An 18,599-nucleotide genomic window follows, 5' to 3' on the forward strand; every position below is an offset into this window, starting at 1 on the left:
AAACTTCCAGGGATTGACTGTAGAATTGCAGAAGGACTTTGCAAGACCGAGTGAGTCGGTAATAAAACAGCTGATAAAATAAGGCATGGCTTAAAAATAAGGTGAAACGTGTCAGAAAAGATCATCCCGGCCTTCTACTGAGAATGATGGGTTCTGGCTTGTCTTGGGAATGAGATCTTGGCCTTGGAACTGAGCACTGAGTGTGAAGGTTGGCACAGTGATCCGTGGCTGTCAAAAAAAAAGAGGCAAAATTAGAAATCATTAATGAAGATAGAGAACAGAACAGAGAAAAAAACCACAGCAGTACTGAAGGGATTCAGGTGCACAGCTCTGGTCCCTGTCCCAAGAAGGACAGAGCAGAACTGAAGCAGGCTCCTGTCAGGTGAGGAAGGAGGAGGCCGTGGTAGACACCTGTAAAATACGGTGTCAGAGTTCTGAGGGTGAAGGAGAATCAACAGTTCACTCTCTCTGGAAATGTCAGAGCGAGGAGTTATCAACTGAAGCAGGAGGGGGCAAAGTTTAAAACAGATCAAATGGGTTGTTCTTCTCTGAAAGAGAAGGTTGAGTGGAGACTTCAGAGCGACCTTCCAGTGTCTGAAGGGGCCTGCAAGGCAGCTGGAGATGGACTCTGCCTCGGGAACTGGAGCGCCAGGATAAGGGGGAATGGCTTCAAACTGACAGAGGGGAAATTCAGGTGAGATGTATGGAAGAAATTCTTGGCTGTGAGGGTGGGGAGGCCCTGGCACAGGTTGCCCAGAGAAGCTGTGGCTGCCCCATCCCTGGAAGTGCCCAAGGCCAGGTTTGGACAGAACTTGGAGCAACCTGGGCTAGTGGAAGGTGTCCGTGCCCATGGCAGGGGGTGGAATGGGATGAGCCTTAAGTCCCTTCCAACCCAAACCTTGATTCATTCTCTGTTTCTGTGACTCTGACAGAGCCTGTTTGCTCTGACAGGCAGAGGTGGAGTCACTGTCTCTGGGAGTGTTCCAGAGACATCTGGATGTGGCACTTGGGGACATGGGTTAGGGGTGATTATGTTGTTGCTGGGGGAATGGTGGACTCAATGATCTTGAAGGTCTCTTCCAACTTTGATGATTCTGTGATTCTGTGATTCTTTTATTATGAATTTTAGACAACACAATGCTAGCAGGCAATGAGAAGATGTCCCTCAGCTGAGGCTCCCTGCACTGGAAGTTCCTGGACTTAGAGAAATGCTCCAAAGTCCGTGGTTTTTGAGATTTAAAAAGTCCTGAATTATCTAACTTTTTTTTTTTCCCCCAGCACTTCAGAAACTTTGTATTTGCAATGTTTGGTTGGTTTTTGCAAGACTGTCAGCCTTCAAATCCTCACACCCTGTTTTGATCTCTTGGCTCTGTGCATCTGGTGACCTGAGTTATCTTTGTTCAGGGTAGCTCCACTTTTCCTCTCTTCCCATGTATCTTAATGAATATATTTTCTTGCATTTAAGAAATCTTTGCTTTTCTAAGTTTTTGGGTTTCAACTCACAGTGACAGATGAGAGAAAAGAATAAAAGAAGTGTATTTTCATTAAATACTTGCTCAGTCCACTTCCTGACAAGGCTGATATCTCCCACATAATTAGTTTGGTTGAATTGCTGTGCATCTCCTGTAGGTATTAAGTACAATTACTGGTCTTTTAAATTAGCTATTCAAATGTTCATCCCTCAGGTGAACTCAGTATTCAACTAATTCTCTTTGAGACCTCCCTTTTTCTATCCTGTATTTAATCTAGTAATGAGAGTTGATGTAGAATTGAAAATCTGATTGCAGGGACAGGTTCTGTCTTTGTGAATAAGGAGAGGGGGAAAAAGGGTGCAGAAAACCCAGACCTTTTCCTATCCATTACTAAAATGTTGCTTCGTATCAGTCTTCAAAGTTGTCACACGCATATGGAAACAGCAAGTTTTCCTCACCTTTAGCAGCGTGGGAAAAGATTTTCTTGCCTTTAGAGTGTTGTCACAGATACACATTAGAAAGACCAGTGATTGTGAGATAAGATTAACCCTAAATTGTGTGTCAGCACTCCCAGAGCAATGAAACTATTAAAATCAATAATGGCTTTGTTCTGTAATGTCTCTTATTGACAGAAATGGCTGTATTTCCTTCCTGCAGTAAACAGGCATCTTTGTTCATGTAAAACTCAAACATCCATCACTTAAAACTTGGCATAACGACTTCATAGTTGGTGTTTTTCTTTAAGGGAAGGGAAGAAGAAAGACTTGTATTATTTGGAAAGGTGGCCTCTGTAACTAGGACTGTTCACTGCACTACAGCCTTGCTGATCCTGAAGTCACCTGATACGTGACCAAAAAAAAAAAGTATGTTTTGGGGTTTGGGTTTTTTTTAAGCACAGTGTCTGGACACATTATGTGCCAATTTCATTTCCCTGCCACATCACAGGCTTCACTGACAGTAAAGTCAAATTTCTTCTGAGTTCTAAAGGTACTCTGTCCTTCTTGTCCTTAAGCCATTTTTTAATCCGTATCAGTGGTTCTTTCCTTATGCTGTACTTTGTGACCTTGGAAATTAATCCAGTGTGGGACATATAATCCTAAATCTTAGCCCGAACCTAGATAAATTATGTCCCTTGTTTCACCCAGATCTCCCAGTTCTGGTAGGTATTTCAAAGAAGCAACTTTGTCAGCCCTGACCTTCCCTCTCTGTCTCTGTGCTGGCTGCTCTTAGTTTAATTACATTGATTCAAATACTGCAACATAGAATTATAAAATGGCTTAGGTTGGAATGGACCTTAAAGACCATCACATTCCAACCCCTGACATAGGCAGGGACACCTCCCACTAGCCCAGGTTGCTCCAAGACCCGTCCAGCCTGGCCTTGGACACTTCCAGGGATCCAGGGGCAGCCACAGCTTCTCTGGGCAACCTGTGCCAGGGCCTCCCCACCCTCACAGGGAGGAATTCCTTCCCACTATCCCATCTAACCCTGCCCTCTGGCAGTGGGAAGCCATTCCCCCTTGTCCTGACACTCCAGGCTCTTGGAAATATTCTCTCTCCATCTTTCCTGTTGGCCCCTTCAGGCCCTGGAAGGCCACAGTTGGGTCACCCCAAAGCTTCTCCTCTCCAGGCTGAACAATCCCAGCTCTCCCAGCCTTTCCTCCCAGCAGAGCTGCTCCAGCCCTCGGATCCTCTTGGGGCCTCCTCTGGACTGGCTCCAGCAGCTCCATGTCCTTGCTGGGCTGTTCCCAGGGCTGGAGCAGCTCTGCAGGGGGGTCTCCCCTGAGGGGCAGAGGGGCAGAATCCCCCCCTGCCCTGCTGCCCACGCTGGGGGATCAGCCCAGGGCACGGGGGGTTTCTGGGCCGGGGCAGGTCCAGCCTCTGCCCCACCAGCACCCCCAGGGCCTTCTGCCTGGGCTGCTCTCAATCACTTCTCACTTAAAGCTTGAGTTTAACACCAAGGAAGGAATGATCCTTAGGAAATCCTTAAATCAGCAAAGATGAGATCCCAGCCTGCTCCCGGGAGAGAGTCTCTATTTCCTCACATAACAATTTAAACATAGACATCTCTTCAGCCAGCAGGTTAAATTAAATGCAAGCCTTTAGAAGTCAGTCTGCTGTATAATGGTCTTCAGGGGAGATATTTAATGGCATTCTACCCAAAATTCCAGAGTTCATTTTCTTTTCTTCCTCTCCTTAGAGAAATCTCATCCCTCCTGAATGATGTCAGTGCTGTGCAAGTAGCAGGCAAATGTTCTCATGTCTGCAGACGGGCACTAGGGCTCCACTGGTGTGGTATTCCCAGGTTTTGGCCCTGGGAATACACATTTTGGCCATAGGAGACTGTCTTTCAATGCCCTACTATTGTCTTGCTACAGGGACATGTGCAGGACTATAATTAAAACTGGTTTGCTCTTCATAAATTAGAGAACAAATTACTTGTTGTCTTCTACTTCCCTTGTTTATTTGCCTTAATTAGTGGTTGGCTGTAAAGTTAAAAGACAAGAAAGGAAGATCATGGGTTTATGTTGGATGAGCCCACTGGAATGGCCAGTTAGTGCTTTTATGTTTAGGAAGTTTGAAAATAAGAATAAATCAGGTGAAAACTGGGGGTTATTCATCGAAATAAAGAATATTTTGCTTCACACTCACATCCACAACTTCTCTGGGAGTAGGTTGCCCAGAGAAGCTGTGGCTGTCCCTGGATCCCTGGAAGTGTCCAAGGCTGGGTTGGATGGGGTTTGGAGCAACCTGGGCTAGTGGGAGGTGTCCCTGCCCATGGCAGGGGTGGGACTGGATGGGTTTTGAGGTCCCTTCCAGCCCTAACTGTTCTAGGATGCAAAACCAGGCAAACTCCAAATTAAAATCCCACTCCTGTAACACTGGGGAGGTGGATTCTGGGGGAGAGGGAGGGAATCGTGTCCAGTAATCTGTAGGAAGCACTGTGCATCCATGTGTGCTGGCAGCACCTTTGGGCTTTAACTCTCTTGCTGGTGCCTTGGGTTCTGTTGTACAATCAGCAGTCTCCAGTTTTCTTTTGTCCTTCAAAGATTTTTCCAAATCTCTCAGTCCTGCGAGTTTAAGGAACTATGTTTGCTCATGTGCTGTAGAGCTTTGGGTTTCTTGGGACTATGTAAAAGTTTGTTGTGATGGGAAGTCTTTCTGTTCTTCTCTCCTACTAATTTTTAGTTGTTTGTTTGGGTTTTTTTTCATGATGCCCAGTTTCACAAAAGGGGGATCTGTACAATGGTATCCATTTCTTTAACTGGGTTTTGATAGTTAACTCCAAGCCATCCCCAGTCAGTCTCTGTTTGTAGCTGAACTTGGCTGAGAGAGCCTTTGACAAATGAGGTGTTTTTTAGGCTGAACAAGACAATGGCCACCCCCTTCCTGCCTTTGCCAACCTGCACATCGAGGTCCTCGATGAGAACAACCAGAAGCCTTATTTCACCAGATCCACCTACGAGGGCTTCATCCTGGAATCCTCCCCGGTGGGAACCACCATCTCAGATAACCAGAACCTCACTTCTCCACTGCAGGTCGTGGTGCTGGACAACGACGTGGAGGAGGTATGTGTTGGTCCCTTACAGTGTCCTTCTTGTGGTTGAATTTTTATTGCTTTCAGGGCTCTTTCTTTCTGAAATTTTTTTTTAAATTGAGACAAAGGAGGTTTGATCAATAAATTAAAAAAAAAACAACCAAAACTCACTATCCCTTTTTTATATCTTAGTTTCCTTTTTGTTTTCATTCTGAGTTCAAATTTGAGAAGTGATTTGAAAGTGCATCTGAGCTGGAAAACTACTCTGTGTTTTACTCAGCTCTCCGTGAGTTTGTGTTCTGTTCAAGGTGATGAATCCTCAGCACGAAGAGGTTTTTGGGAAAGGGATGGGCCTTTCCCACAGTGTGGGCAAATGGGAGAGAGGGATGAGCCTTTCCCACAGTGTGGAAAAATGGGAGAGGGGGGCTCAGAGCGGCAGGAAGTCGTAGTTTGAACTGAGAAGAAGAGGAATAGGAGGGCAGGAGGCTGGAAGGTCAATCCTTTCTTTGCTCTGCCCAGATTTGGATAGCAACACTACTCATGGGGATCTTCAAAGGAACTGTTGTAACCAAGTAGTATAGCAGGACATCACTCCAGGGCTGATGTTTCTTCAGTTCTCACCGAGGCTATGAGAGGGGGTTTTTTTGGCTCATGTTTCTTTTCCCTCTAATTCTTGTTGTCTCTCCATTTGTCCCCGTTGGTCTTTTTGGTTTCTGTTCTCTGGTTGTCTTCAGATCCATAAGGAAAGCTGAGTTTTGGGATAGGATTTGTAGAACTAGTTATACATGTCAGTACTCTTTAGTTCTTAACCTGATAGTCCGAAAACAACCCCCTGATTCTGAAGGATTCATGTTGGACACAGGCAAATCCATGATTTTTAAGAAACACAAGACTGTTGTCACTGACAGATACTTTTGCATCACTGCACTGGAGTGATTTATTGTCCCAAGAAGGTCTTTTAAAGGCCACATTCCTGTAGAATATCTCCTTCCTATCCATTAAAACATCTCCCTGGATTTATGGACATTGATAAAAACCGGTTGGAAGGCAGGTGGGAATGACTGTTGGATCTGGCTTTGTGGGGGCTGGATAAAAGGTGTGGGATGAGGGTGTGGGACACCAGCAGGCATTGCTGAAGGTCTGGATTGCTTGTGAAACACTCTAGTTTTGTTAAAAGCAAAGCAGTTTCTTGTTTGATCAAATTCCTGGGATCTTGGATGTTAATATAGGAATAATCAAGGCGTGCAGGCATCAGGTGTGTGTTTATAAATATAATACATTGTGCTGAACAGAATCTGATGGTGTGACGTGTTCCTGAGCACAGCAGGCAGCAAATCATTGCAGTTAATGCCACAGTTTCATGGCCTTTTTAAACTGCTAATTTGAGAAATTTTCTTGGGAGGCTGCTGGGATCCTTTGATTTGATCCTTTGGTTCAAATAGGCCTTGGTGTGTGTCTGTCTGTGACAGAGGCTGTGGCTGTCCCATCTCTGGAAGTGTTCCAGGCCAGGTTGGTGCAGCCTGGTCTAGTGGAAGGTGTCTCTGCCCATGGAAAGGGACTGGAATGAGATGAGTTTTAACCTTGCCATGATTCTGGGATCAGAGCTGCAATGAGCTTGGAAAATCCTCCTGTGCACACAAAGAGTGTCCAAAGAATCCACCTACCACAGCTGGAAAAAGAAGGGCTGAATCTCTTGTGCTTGGAATAATTCAAAGCAAATTCTCCTTAATTAAAGAAAATTCAGTGTCCTAGTTCAGGCTTTTAAATTGACTGCCAGTTTTCTATGCTGCTGCTTTTTTTGGGACTCTTTCCCATTTCTGGCAGTTGATATCATTCCACTGAAGGGATGACAGACAGAATTTGGGCTTCATTAACCTCCAGAGGGTTTCCAGGCTGGAGTTAATAGTGCTGGGATTAACCTTTCCCTGGCAGCTGCACAGCTCTGCCCATGAGATGGCAAAGGCAGATTTGATAATACAAGGTTCTCTGCTGTAACTACATATTAGTTTATATACAAGACAGAAAATTAGGATAACTTTGAACTGCTAAATCCTGAATTTGGGCTGACTCTGAATCATGGAACTGCCAGGTAGATAGCAACCCACGTGCTATGTACATGCTCTCAAAAATGCAAATGTTTAATTTCAAAAGCTTCTGCACAGAAAAGCAACTTGTTCTTCTACTTCCCTAGGTTTGTAATGCAATCCTGGGATTTCTGTTCCCCACCAAAAGTGCTTTGTGTTACTCATTTAGTCAGTACAAGTTCAATACCTCGAGTTTCGAGGGGTGCTCTGAGAATCATCACAAGCAGTTTGATCACTGGGCCCCTCTTTAGCCCATCAGCACATTCCCATGAATTCCTCTCAACATTTGGATATTGGAAAGGGAATCTCCTGTGGATATGACAGTTCAAGAGCCCAACTGTTTTTCCTAGTGAACCTAAGACATGGTTGTTTTACATCACATTTTAGTTTTCATTGGACGTTGGATAACAGGAGTTTGGAGAAGTGAGTGAAAATCAACTTCAGCCACATGATGCAAAACAAAGAGCCAAAAGTGAATTATTTCTGTTTATTATTGGAAAAGTTTAATATTTCAGTGTGGCATGATGAGTAACTGCCAAGGATTTCCAGACTGGGAAATGATGTGGCAATAAAGCCTGAATTCTGACACCCCACCCTGTCCCCCAAAATAAGGGAGATCTCCCTCCCTGCTGGGCTGTGATTCCATGTGCTGGGCAGATGGACTGTGCTGGAACTTGGCCAGTGGCCCTCATGTCCCCTCCTTGCTGCCAGGCTGGGGCTGCACCTGAAAGGCCCCTTCCCCCAGGTCTGAGGGATAAGGACCGTGGACACAGGAGATAGGGAGGGATTGCTCTGTCTCAACACCAGATTCTACAACGGGATCAGTTTTTGTTTTGCTGTTGCTTAAGGCCAACAGATGTGATCCATCGGATCTGCCAGAGGAGATGCATCCTCTCTCTTTCCAGAGTGCTGTAGTCATACCTTGGGATGTAAGAGAGCAGGGGGTGTTCACTTGGAGAAGAAAAGGCTCCAGGGAGACCTTAGAGCCCTTTCCAGTCACTTAAGGGACTCCAAGAGAGCTGGAGAGGAACTTTGGAGACGGGCCTGGAGAGACAGGACAAGGGGGAATGGCTTCAAACTGCCAGAGTTAGGTTACATTGGATATACAGGTGGAATACACCCTGTGAGGGTGGGGAGGCCCTGGCACAGGTTGCCCAGAGAAGCTGTGGCTGCCCCTGGATCCCTGGAAGTGTCCATGGCCAGCTTGGATGGGGCTTGGAGCAACCTGGACTGGTGGGAGGTGTCCCTGCCCATGGCAGGGGTGGGACTGGATGATCTTTAAGGTCCCTTCCAACCCAAACCATTCTAGGATTCTATGGAAAGCTCTTCAGCACTTATGTCAACTCCACTTGGGAGGAAAAGATGTCAAAAGGTCAAACCAAGGACCAGGATGGTGCTGAGCAGTGCTTTAATTCCAAATTCTTTCAATCACCACCGAAGCCCCTCCAGCCCCTGCACAAAGCAAGGCTAGAAAGTCGTACACCAGAAAGGGTTACGACCCTTTTCAGATTTTATAGGTTGGGGCAGAAAGGGCCATGTCCCTCCTGGAATGAAAAGCTAACGGGAAAGTTTTGGAAAAAGTCACCTTCTGTTCCTCACAGAGATGAGTCATTGGTGGGAGATGACAATAAACAAGTGTCAGCTTCAGTGGTGCCACTAATTAGCAGTAACATTTGTTTAAAACGGGGAAGATACACAAACCCCCAAATTCCTTGAGGACTCCAAGGACCTCAGAGAGAGAAAAAACAGCTTCAGAGGGCAGAAACCATGAGATATTCACCCTACACAAATAAAGGAAGAAACACAATGCTACAGGAGTGATTCAGTGTTAATATTTTTGATTTCCCTTAAGTGAAAGATCCCCCAAAATTAAAAAACCCTAATATTTATAAATCCTAAAAAAGAGAAGCAGCCTTTTGGCTTTGCCTTTCCCTTCTGCTTGTTTTAATAATGATATTAATGGGCTGTTTCATTCTGAGAGGAATATTTCCTGAATTATTCTTCCCTACCATAACTGGTGGGGTGGCCCAGAAGTGCTGCTCAGTGTTATGAGAACTCTCCTCTCGAGAGAACATCAGCTGCAAAACAAGTTCAAACAACAACAGCTGTGAAAGATAGAAGCAACCAGGCAAATATTAGAGAAAAATGCTTCGGTAACTCCTGGTTAAAAAAAATGTGAAGAAATCTATTAATTTCCTTTTCTGGATTTGTTATTGGAAATCCATAACCTGCGCTTGTAGTTAAATTTAAAACTTATTTCATCCATTATTTGCTCCGTCCGCTCCAGTTGCTACCGAGATGCCTTTAAGTAAAAGAATCATTTAAAATTACCACAAGTTCTCTGAAAACACAGCTCACTAAATGTCCTGAGCTGGAGGGGACCCACAAGGATCAAGTCCAGCTCTTGCACAGGATAACCCAAGAATCCCACCATGTGCCTGGGATATTGAGCTTCCTTTGACTTCAACTCCACAGGTAACGGAGGCATCAACCAAGAAAGTGTCTGGGAAAAGAGAATCTGGAGTGGCACAGTAGTGCCCTGGGCCTTATCCCACTGCCCAGGGATGCTGCACAGGCTGCACAGGAGCACCAGGAGTACCACACAGGTGCTGTTCTGAACATGTGCTGGCACACCTGACAAAGATGGCATCGGTGTCCGTCAGCACCTCCCCTCTGGAGACAGGCTGGGAGAGCTGGGGCTGCTCAGCCTGGAGAGGAGAAGGTTCTGTGGAGGCCCCACAGCACCTTCCAGGATCTGAGGGAGCTACAGGGAAGCAGGAGAGGGACTATTCATCAGGAACTGTGTCCAAGGCCAGGCTTGGAGCAACCTGGTCTAGTTGGAAGGTGTCCCTGCCCGTGGCAGAGGTTGGGACTGGATGGTCTTTAAGGACCCTTCCAACCCAAACCATTCCATGATTGATACACAGGGCAGCTTTCTCAGCAACTCTAATCACTAGATAAGAGAAATGAGTTCTCTCCCATGGAAGCCCAAGAGTAAGGAAGCCAGTGGCTTGGGAAACCTTATGTAAAGAGCCCTCAGATCAGACTGTTTAAATTCCTCATCTCAGCTTTGGTTTACTCAGGTCTTAAGGTATCCGTGTGGCTTAATTTAATTTATGCCATTTAAACAGACCACTTAATTATATCAGCACTTGGCAGGGCTTCTCTAGTTAAAGGTCTGTTTGCAATGTCACATCTATAAATTAATTTTTGGAAGGTTTATAGCAGGACTCAATTATAATTCCCACGGGGTTTAAATTTAGAACGTGTTTTGTTCTCTTTTTTTTTCCTTAAGACACACAGTTCAGATGCCCACTTTCTTCCTGCATTTATCAGAAGACAGGGAGTCATTTTAACAGGAAATACAATCTCAACTGATTTTTCAGTTAGAAGACAGAATACATTATGTTTAGCCAGTGCCACCAGTGGAAACTAAGATGCACAGGCACGGAGAGGGCGATGGCAATGTCTCATCAGCAATCCTGACTCAGTAAATACATTCATTTATGGAGGTACAATGAAGCCAGCAGAACATTGAGACCTGCAGCAGTTAATGAGCATTACCTGTGCTTACAAACCCGCCCTGAGCTACCATTTAGTCCTCCCAGCCTTTCTCTGCTGGAAGCCTCCTGCCCACCCCAGGCTGGAAGCTCTCCATGAATCTCTGACACGTGGATTAACACAGGGGAAGTTAAATTTGGTTCTCTGCTCCCTCACAGCCGTGTTACAGCTGCACCATTTCATGGCCTTGGAACGGTTTGGGTTGGAAGGGACCTTCAAGACCATCAAGATCATCTCATCACTAGCCAAGAATTCCTTCCCAATATCCCATCTAACCCTGCCCTCTGGCAGTGTGAGGCTATTCCCCCTTGTCTATCCCTCCATCCCTTGTCCCAGATCCCTCTCCAGCTCTCCTGGAGCCCCTTTAGGCCCTGGGAGGGGCTCTCAGGTCTCCCTGGAGCCTTCTCTTCTCCAGGTGAACCCCCCCAGCTCTCCCAGCCTGGCTCCAGAGCAGAGGGGCTCCAGCACCGGGATCAGCTTTAGTGGCCTCCTTTAGACTTTTTCCAGAGGTCAGTGTCTTTCTTGTGTTGGGACCAATAACCCCACTTGCTGTGCCTCTGCAAGGCTGTGGATCTCACATTTGTCTAGTGAAAGTGGGAAAGACTTTCTCCTTTCCCCCAGAAACGAGGAGGGCAGATGCTGGAAACATCTCTGCAAGAGAACAACTCTCCGCTGTGGGCGTTTCAGCGCTGATCATCCTCCACGTGGAGAATGCTGGGAAACCCAGATGTGTCATTAAAGTCTCTTTGTTATTGCTGCAGCTCTTTGGAGATGAGCCTGTGCTGGCAATCAGGAAGCCTGAGCAGTTTGGATAGTCTTGGAGCTCGTTCTGGCTACCCTGGAGAACTTCACAGCCAAACAGACTCCCTCCAAAAAATCCTTGGGGATGTTGAAACACATACAGAATATATGTCCTTGCCTGCTCAGTCTTGACAATATCATTTAATTTTGGTTTAATCTTAGTAAATTCTGGAAAGCTGTTTGCTTTGGGCAGAGTTGTAAACCTTTGTGTGTTTACACAGCAGGAATGGAACATTAACATCCAGGCAGGAACTTCTCCAGAGATTTTTCAAGCAGAGCACATCCAAGGCCATTCTTTGTTTATTGAGTGTTTATTGGAGCCCTTTGTGTGCCTCCTTTTGTTGCAGTTTTTTTGTCTGTAGCCATTAATTCCCCAAATGTCCTGCTCTCCTGATGTCCCTCGGTCCCAGGTTTGTGTTTCCTCACTTGGATTCATGTTGTGCCCTGTTTTCCTTTGTAGGTCGCCCCAGGTGCCCTGCCCGTAGGTATTGGGTGTTGTGTTTGAAAAACTCCATTTCTTGCCTTCAATTGTGTGATTTCTTTATTTATTTCCTCTTGTCCTCCTTCATTTTTCTCTGCCCTGATGGTGTTTGAGGCTGGAGCTGTCTCTGGGTTTGGGAAACCTGCAAAGAGCCCTTTAAACACACCGGACCAAATTCAGGGCATAAAGTCATGTGAATGTTCATTAAATGCTTAATGTTCATTAAATAATTATATGTCTTCACAGACATCTTAAGTATTACAAAAAGTCCTTTTTTAATTTAAAAAGTACCTCCTAAACCATGTCAGGTTTAAAAGTACCTACTAAACCCTCTCAGGCTGGAACTGTGTGCTTGAAATGGCCCTTGCAGGTTGCATGTGCACTCTTTTGTGTGGATTCTGATCCTTTCCTACATAAAACCACATGCTAAAGAATTCCTCAGAGACCAGCCTTGTCTGCCTGACCCAGTAGTGTACCCAGAAAACACAGTGTTTAATTCCAGGCCCTAAAATAAAATAGTTTAAAAATTAAAGTATTGGAAATAGTGTTGGCAGCATTGCTGGATTGTTTCCCACAGTTGTATTCTCTCACACAAAATGTTCAGTTAAGTGATCTACTTTCTTGCAGCACAAAATGTGATAATAATGTAAAATATCCATGCTAATGATGTAAAGGCATAACAGTGCTTTTCCAGATTAAGGAAAGATTAAGGAAATAAATTGCTCTGTAGGTCTGACATGCATGGGAGGCACATGAACTAGGCATTGATTGCTGTAAAGGCAATTTAACTTCCACATTTGGATAACGTTGCTAATGCAGGAATAGCAAAGGAATAGGATGGATTACTTTGGGAGGGCGTGGGATCTCCATCATTGCTTTTCCTGGGGAGCAAATTAGGAAAAAAATACTGTTTATTAGTGTTCAAAATGACATGACAAACCAGAAGTGTAACAACCAACAGGGGTTTTTGGAAAATAAATTTTTGCTTGGCTTTATAGTGTCTGCAAAGGGAGCAGTTGTTGGCAACTACCTCCTGTAATTTTGCATGGAATAAAGACATTGCTGTTTGCATTGCTGAGTGGAAAAGGAATTGTAATTTTCCTGGGAGCTGGCATTTCAGCAAAGATCCAGGGAATGAGAAACCACTTGTTTGGAACACTGGGATGGTTTCTCCTTTAAATTGAGCAATCTTTGCATGGGCTTTGTTCTAGTTCACTAAGAAAAGTTCCTCTTTCTCCTTCTAATTGTACTAATTTTGTCCTGGGAGTTGTTCATGATGCCACTCAGTGCCTGTTGGTGACCTCTCCAGTGCTCTGGGGGGTCTAATCCAATAGGACTGACACTAATGACAGGTAGGAATTAACCTTCTGGAAGCATCGTGGCCTCAGGGTGAGAAAATATTGAGAGAGGAAGAGCCTAATGCTCCTTTTTTTTGGTTAATTTGCTGAATTCAGCTGTTTGTGCCTGCATTGTGTGTCCTACCCTGTACGGGGTGGCTTTTGTGCAATGATGTTGGAAAGCAGCTGCTAAAATCCTGAATTTTCTGCTGGGTTTTATTCATCCCTCTGATCCCTCATCTCCATGTTATTTGGGGCAATTTAAACCAGTTTTTATGGGACTTGTTTCCCAGCCTTTTGTGTTTTCTCGAGTTGAATTTGCACTCCACCAGCTTGGCTTCATCTGACAGAAATGGACTCTCACTCGTGACCAAGAGTAGCCCAAAAAGTCAGGTTAAATTAACCACATTATGGACAAGGACACGGGAATTTGTTGGAATGCTGGAGGCAATAAAAGCTAATGTAGTTTGTTTGCAAATTTAACTAATGTAGAGTGACCCTTGCAGTCCAATCAGTTAAATAACTCAATAACATCTTGAAAGAGATGGAAGTCAGGAGTGACTGAAGTACTCATGAAGACATGAGTAAATTTACAATGCCTTGACTTGCCTTTATTTACCTTAAAATGTTACTTGCTAATGGAAACGGTGCCACAGTTCATTTATTATGTTTTTTTCCCTTGATCAACCGAGAAGTTCATAATTCTGCATCAATATATTTTGATTCTTTTTGAGATGCAGAGAGTCTCTGAGCTGCATCTATTTAATGATGCATTTCAACACATCATTATATTTTTCATTGCACCAACCCAACTGTTTTATTGCTCTGTTAATCAAGATCAGTTTTGTTTTGTTTTTAATATGCTCGAATCTGGTTTCTTATACTGTTATATTTGGCTTAGAAATTACTGTTTCAAAGGGAAAAAAAAGCAATCATTTAAAACTAACAGATGCAGGTATTTGTTTACCATTGGATTTTCTCACTCTAGAGGTTAAAGTAGGGGTTTAATCCATTTTTCATGGAGAACATTAGATTTTTAGACCAGCAGTGGGGGTTTTTACCTTTTTTTTTTTTACAGTTTTGACGATTCTTAATCACAGCGTTTGTACTTTCTGCCTATTTAGGTTTCAACTAAATCAAGCACTTGCATCAAATAATTGGAGAGTTAATGGTGTAGGTGAATTTCTAATAAAACCCCCTTTTTTTCTCGATGTTGTTTGAAGACCAAGGATCCCCAGCTCCATCTCTTCCTGAACGATTACAGCACGTTCTTCACTGTGACTCAGAGTGGCATCACCCGCTACCTCACCCTGCTGCAGCCCCTGGACAGAGAAACCCAGCAGCTCTACACCTTCTCGGTGAGTGACCACCCCTGGAAGGCCCTGCAGGGTCAGTCAGAGCTTGTTGGGAGAAAGGGTTGGTTCTGACACCCTTGGAGATCAGGAAAACGGCCCAGGAGGAGGAAACGGCGAAACCAGGGGAGCTCATGGGGGCTGTGCCTTCCTCCAGGCTGCTTCTCCAACTTGAGAGCAGCGTTTAGATCCCCCTGAGCATCGTGTCCATGGTCCCAGGTGTGTCCCCTGCTCCTCACCCCCCTGCCATGGCAGCATCTGAGCCCACTTTTTTATACCTGGCCTTTGAGGCCATCGGTGCCTTTCTTGTCTCGTCCCCTGAGCCAGGAACGTGACACCTGCCTTGGTCTTTTTGCTTGTTTTCAGGAGCAAATAAAAAACTAGGCTGCAATAAACCCCAGCCAGCAGTATTTAAAAAAAAAAAAAATAAAGAGGAAAAAATGGACTTGATAGTCCCTCAGGCTGTGGGTAAACAACGGCCCTGCAGCAATTTGGAAATGGGCTGTTCCTCTGCCAGGGTTCCCAGTCTGTGCCTCCCTATTTTCTGTCCTTTTAGCAGTTGAAAGGAGAGCTCAGATTTCCCCTCTGGAGTAAAAAGGCCTTCAGCTCTTTCAGTGCCACCTTGAAATGCTCTCTTGGAGGTTTAACAGAGGTAGAGGAGCTCCTTTGTGTGGTGATGCCCAGGTGAGACCTGACAGGTGGCTCATCCCTCCCAGCCATGGACTGTGGCTCATATCCTGGTCCCAACCCTGGGAAGTTCCAGGTGATTCCCTCTCATTTCTCCTGCCCACCTGACACAGAGCATTTCAAAGGTGTGGGTTTGCTTTGCTTTTTCCCTTGAGTCTTGCACTCTGCAGGCTCAAGCTCAGCTGAAACCTCGTGGAATTTTGAAGTGCAGAGAGAAGTGAAATGCTGATTTTTGGTCGTCACACTGTATTTCCTCACAGCTGGAACTGTATTAAGAACACACCATTAAAATATGTTCCTATTCTGCTTATTTTTTTCCTGCTGAAGATGACAGCTTCTGATGGAGTCCAGGAGAGTGTCCCAGTGACTGTCAATATCCTGGTGATCGATGCAAATGATAATTCCCCCACCTTCTCCAACATCTCTTACAATGTCAAGATTTATACGGATATGAGGCCTGGGGAAGGTGTTATAAAGGTAATTTCAGGTCTTTTTATTGGCTTTGTTGACTCACTTTTTGTTAGCAGTAGATTGGAAATGCACTGAAACCAGCTAGAACTTAATTTTGTGTATCTCCATCCACTTCATTAGTTAAATAACTATTAAAATTGCTCCTACTAAATGGTAGGCCTGTCTTAGATGTACAGCTGCAGCTCAGCTGTTTCACCTGAAGTTCTGCAAAACCTTTTCAGCTGGAAAATTTCAGAAGAAAAAATAATATTCCCCTTGATTAGCAAGATATTGAAATAAAATGCTTTGGGGGAACAGGTAAACAGTTGAGTAGAACATAACCAGGAATGTTTTTACCGTGTCATAAAACCTGTTGGTTTTTACAAGTCATTTGTTTGTAGAGCAAATGAGCAGTGAAAAAATGTGCTGAACACGGGCCCAGAGAGAAGCAGCTTTAATTAAAGTTTGCCAGCACTGATTTATGTCTCAGTGCAGGACTGGAGGTGAATCCCGGTGGCACTGAAGTTAATGGAAAAAGGCTTTTTTTGGGGTGGTAATTCTTCTGAGATCTCAGCCATGCCCTGAGTGCTGCCAGTGGAGATGGGTAAGGACAAGATGCCATTGGTGGAGGCGGTGGGAATATCGGGAAAATAAAATTAATCAGCCAACTTGAGTGATAAAATGCCATTTTCTGAATTACAGTCGGGAGTTAATCAGGGTAGCAGTGATTTACCAGCATTAGGAGGGGGCTCAGTGTCTGTTCTGGCACATGCCCCCCTTGAGCTGTAGCTGTGCATTTGCATCTTCATTCATGTTATTCTTGCCTTTTCACCAATCTTCTTAAGCTGCAAGTGCTGAAAAACCATCAGTGAGAGCCACGGGGGCATTTTCAGCAAAATTTGAGGGAAAGATAAAAGTTCTAAGCACAACTGAGTTCCTTCAAGCCATGCACAAGTGGAAACAAAAGATATCAAGATATCAAAAGATATCCTGAAGGAGCCAGGGAATGTAAGGTAGAAAATGTTGCTAAATGAGATTGCTGGGTGTGTGAAAAGAATGTTTTCCTGCCCAAAATTGGCCTTGAGGATGCTCTGGGCTACCTGAGGTCTGTTAATGGTACCTGGGATGAAGCAGAGCAGCATCTTGTGCTTGTCTGAAGCACCTGAAGTGCTGCTGTGCTCAGAGGGAATGTGCTGCTCTTGAGTTCTCAGACACATTCTGGTCTTGGAGCTGCAAACATATTCAGGGCCTGGAGGCATGGAAAGAGGAGGAGTACAAATTTCTTAATGAACTTGATCTGGACAAGGTCCTTTGGGGAAGGAGTAGTGAGGAAGTTTGGCTCTAAATTCACCTTTGCTAAAAAATGTAAATTCTGCACGTGGTCGGCACGTGGGTCCTTTCAGGTTCTGTGACTTCATAATGTGGTCAGAGATGGAAGGGAGAAAATTATGGCTCTTTTACCAACTCATCTTACATTGCCAGATGATCTGAGTTTATAAATTAGCTGACTTAAAAAAAAAGTAAGAGTCAATATTTAAGATTTTGGTGTATTGTGATGATGCCAGGAATAAAAGGAGAGTCCACCTCTGGGTTCTCAGGAGATGATCAGAGGGCTGGAGCAGCTCTGCCATGAGGAAAGGCTGAGAGAATTGGGATTGTTCAGCCTGGAGAAGAGAAGGCTCCAGGGAGATCTGAGAGCCCCTTCCAGGGCCTGAAGGAGCTCCAGGAGAGCTGGAGAGGGACTGGGGACAAGGGATGGAGGGACAGGACAAGGGGGAATGGCTTCCCACTGCCAGGGGCAGGGTTAGATGGGATATTGGGAAGGAATTCTTGACCGTGAGAGTGGAGAGTCCCTGGCACAGGTTGCCCAGAGAAGCTGTGGTTGCCCTGGATCCCTGGAAGTGTCCAAGGCCAGGTTGGACGGGGCTTGGAGCAACCTGGGCTAGTGGGAGGTGTCCTTACCCATGGCAGGGGGTGGAACAAGATGAGCTTTAAGGTCCATTCCAACTCAGGTCATTCTGTGATTCCATGAGAATGGTTTTGGGCTGCTGTGCTGTTTGGAAAGTTGCTCATCTTTTTCTATATAAATTCCCAGGGTTTCCTTAGGCCGGGAAGGTGGGTTTGTGCTGCCTGATTTCAATTTTCTTCTGCTTTATAACGACCTCAAAGGCAAAACTGACCTTTCTTTTCCACTTTTTGAACTCTAATACAGTGATTTTGATGGCTTGTTCTTGGCACATGGAACAAACTCCCCATGTAACCCGAGCTAATCCCCGGGGTGAGGATCCTTTGAGATCCTCTGCTCAGCCCTGACAGTTCCCACAGGAAAATGACCCAGGTCAGATATGATTAGTTCATAAAAACCACTCTCTGATGTGAGGAAGGAGGTTAGAAAAAGAACAGTGACCTCAGAAAATCTGCACGAGCTCATAATCATTTATTATAATAATCAGGCTGATTTCAGAGAGGATCAAGACAGATTTTCCTTTATGAATCATGTCATCCTGCTACCAAAATGCAAATGTTGCTACAGCACTGGAAGTGCCCTCAGGGAGTTGCCGCTTTGCTTTTATTATCCTGAGGGTAAGAAGGGATTGAGATGGTTTTCTTATTTTTTTTTTTAACTGAGTGCAGCTGCATGAAAATGTACAAATAAAATATACCAATAGCCTCAGTTTTTACTTTCTCATTTCCCCATTTTGTGGGGAATTGGCTTGATTTTACTACTGAAAAGAACCCCAAAACATATTAATTAATAGTTTAGATTGTGTTTACTCTCTGGCACGCTCCAAAAAAAACTTAAAGAAAATAAAAAATCCTTAATTTCTGCTTGAAAA

General features: G+C 44.7%; 1 protein-coding gene across 3 annotated transcripts in view; it reads left to right on the plus strand.

Annotated features, from left to right (window-relative positions):
• PCDH15 (protocadherin related 15) overlaps positions 1-18,599 on the plus strand; it is a 692,202-nt gene that overhangs the window by 516,817 nt on the left and 156,786 nt on the right. For all 3 annotated transcript variants that reach the window (XM_039384770.1, XM_039384768.1, XM_039384769.1), the window contains 3 exons: positions 4,834-5,040; positions 14,497-14,631; positions 15,640-15,789. In XM_039384770.1, the coding sequence (XP_039240704.1) occupies positions 4,834-5,040; positions 14,497-14,631; positions 15,640-15,789 (492 nt within the window). The remainder of the gene's footprint in view (positions 1-4,833; positions 5,041-14,496; positions 14,632-15,639; positions 15,790-18,599) is intronic.

Source organism: Pipra filicauda, unplaced genomic scaffold, assembly GCF_003945595.2.
Source record: "Pipra filicauda isolate LSUMZ 115617 unplaced genomic scaffold, ASM394559v2 scaffold371_size1224239_pilon, whole genome shotgun sequence".
Classification (NCBI taxonomy): domain Eukaryota; kingdom Metazoa; phylum Chordata; class Aves; order Passeriformes; family Pipridae; genus Pipra; species Pipra filicauda.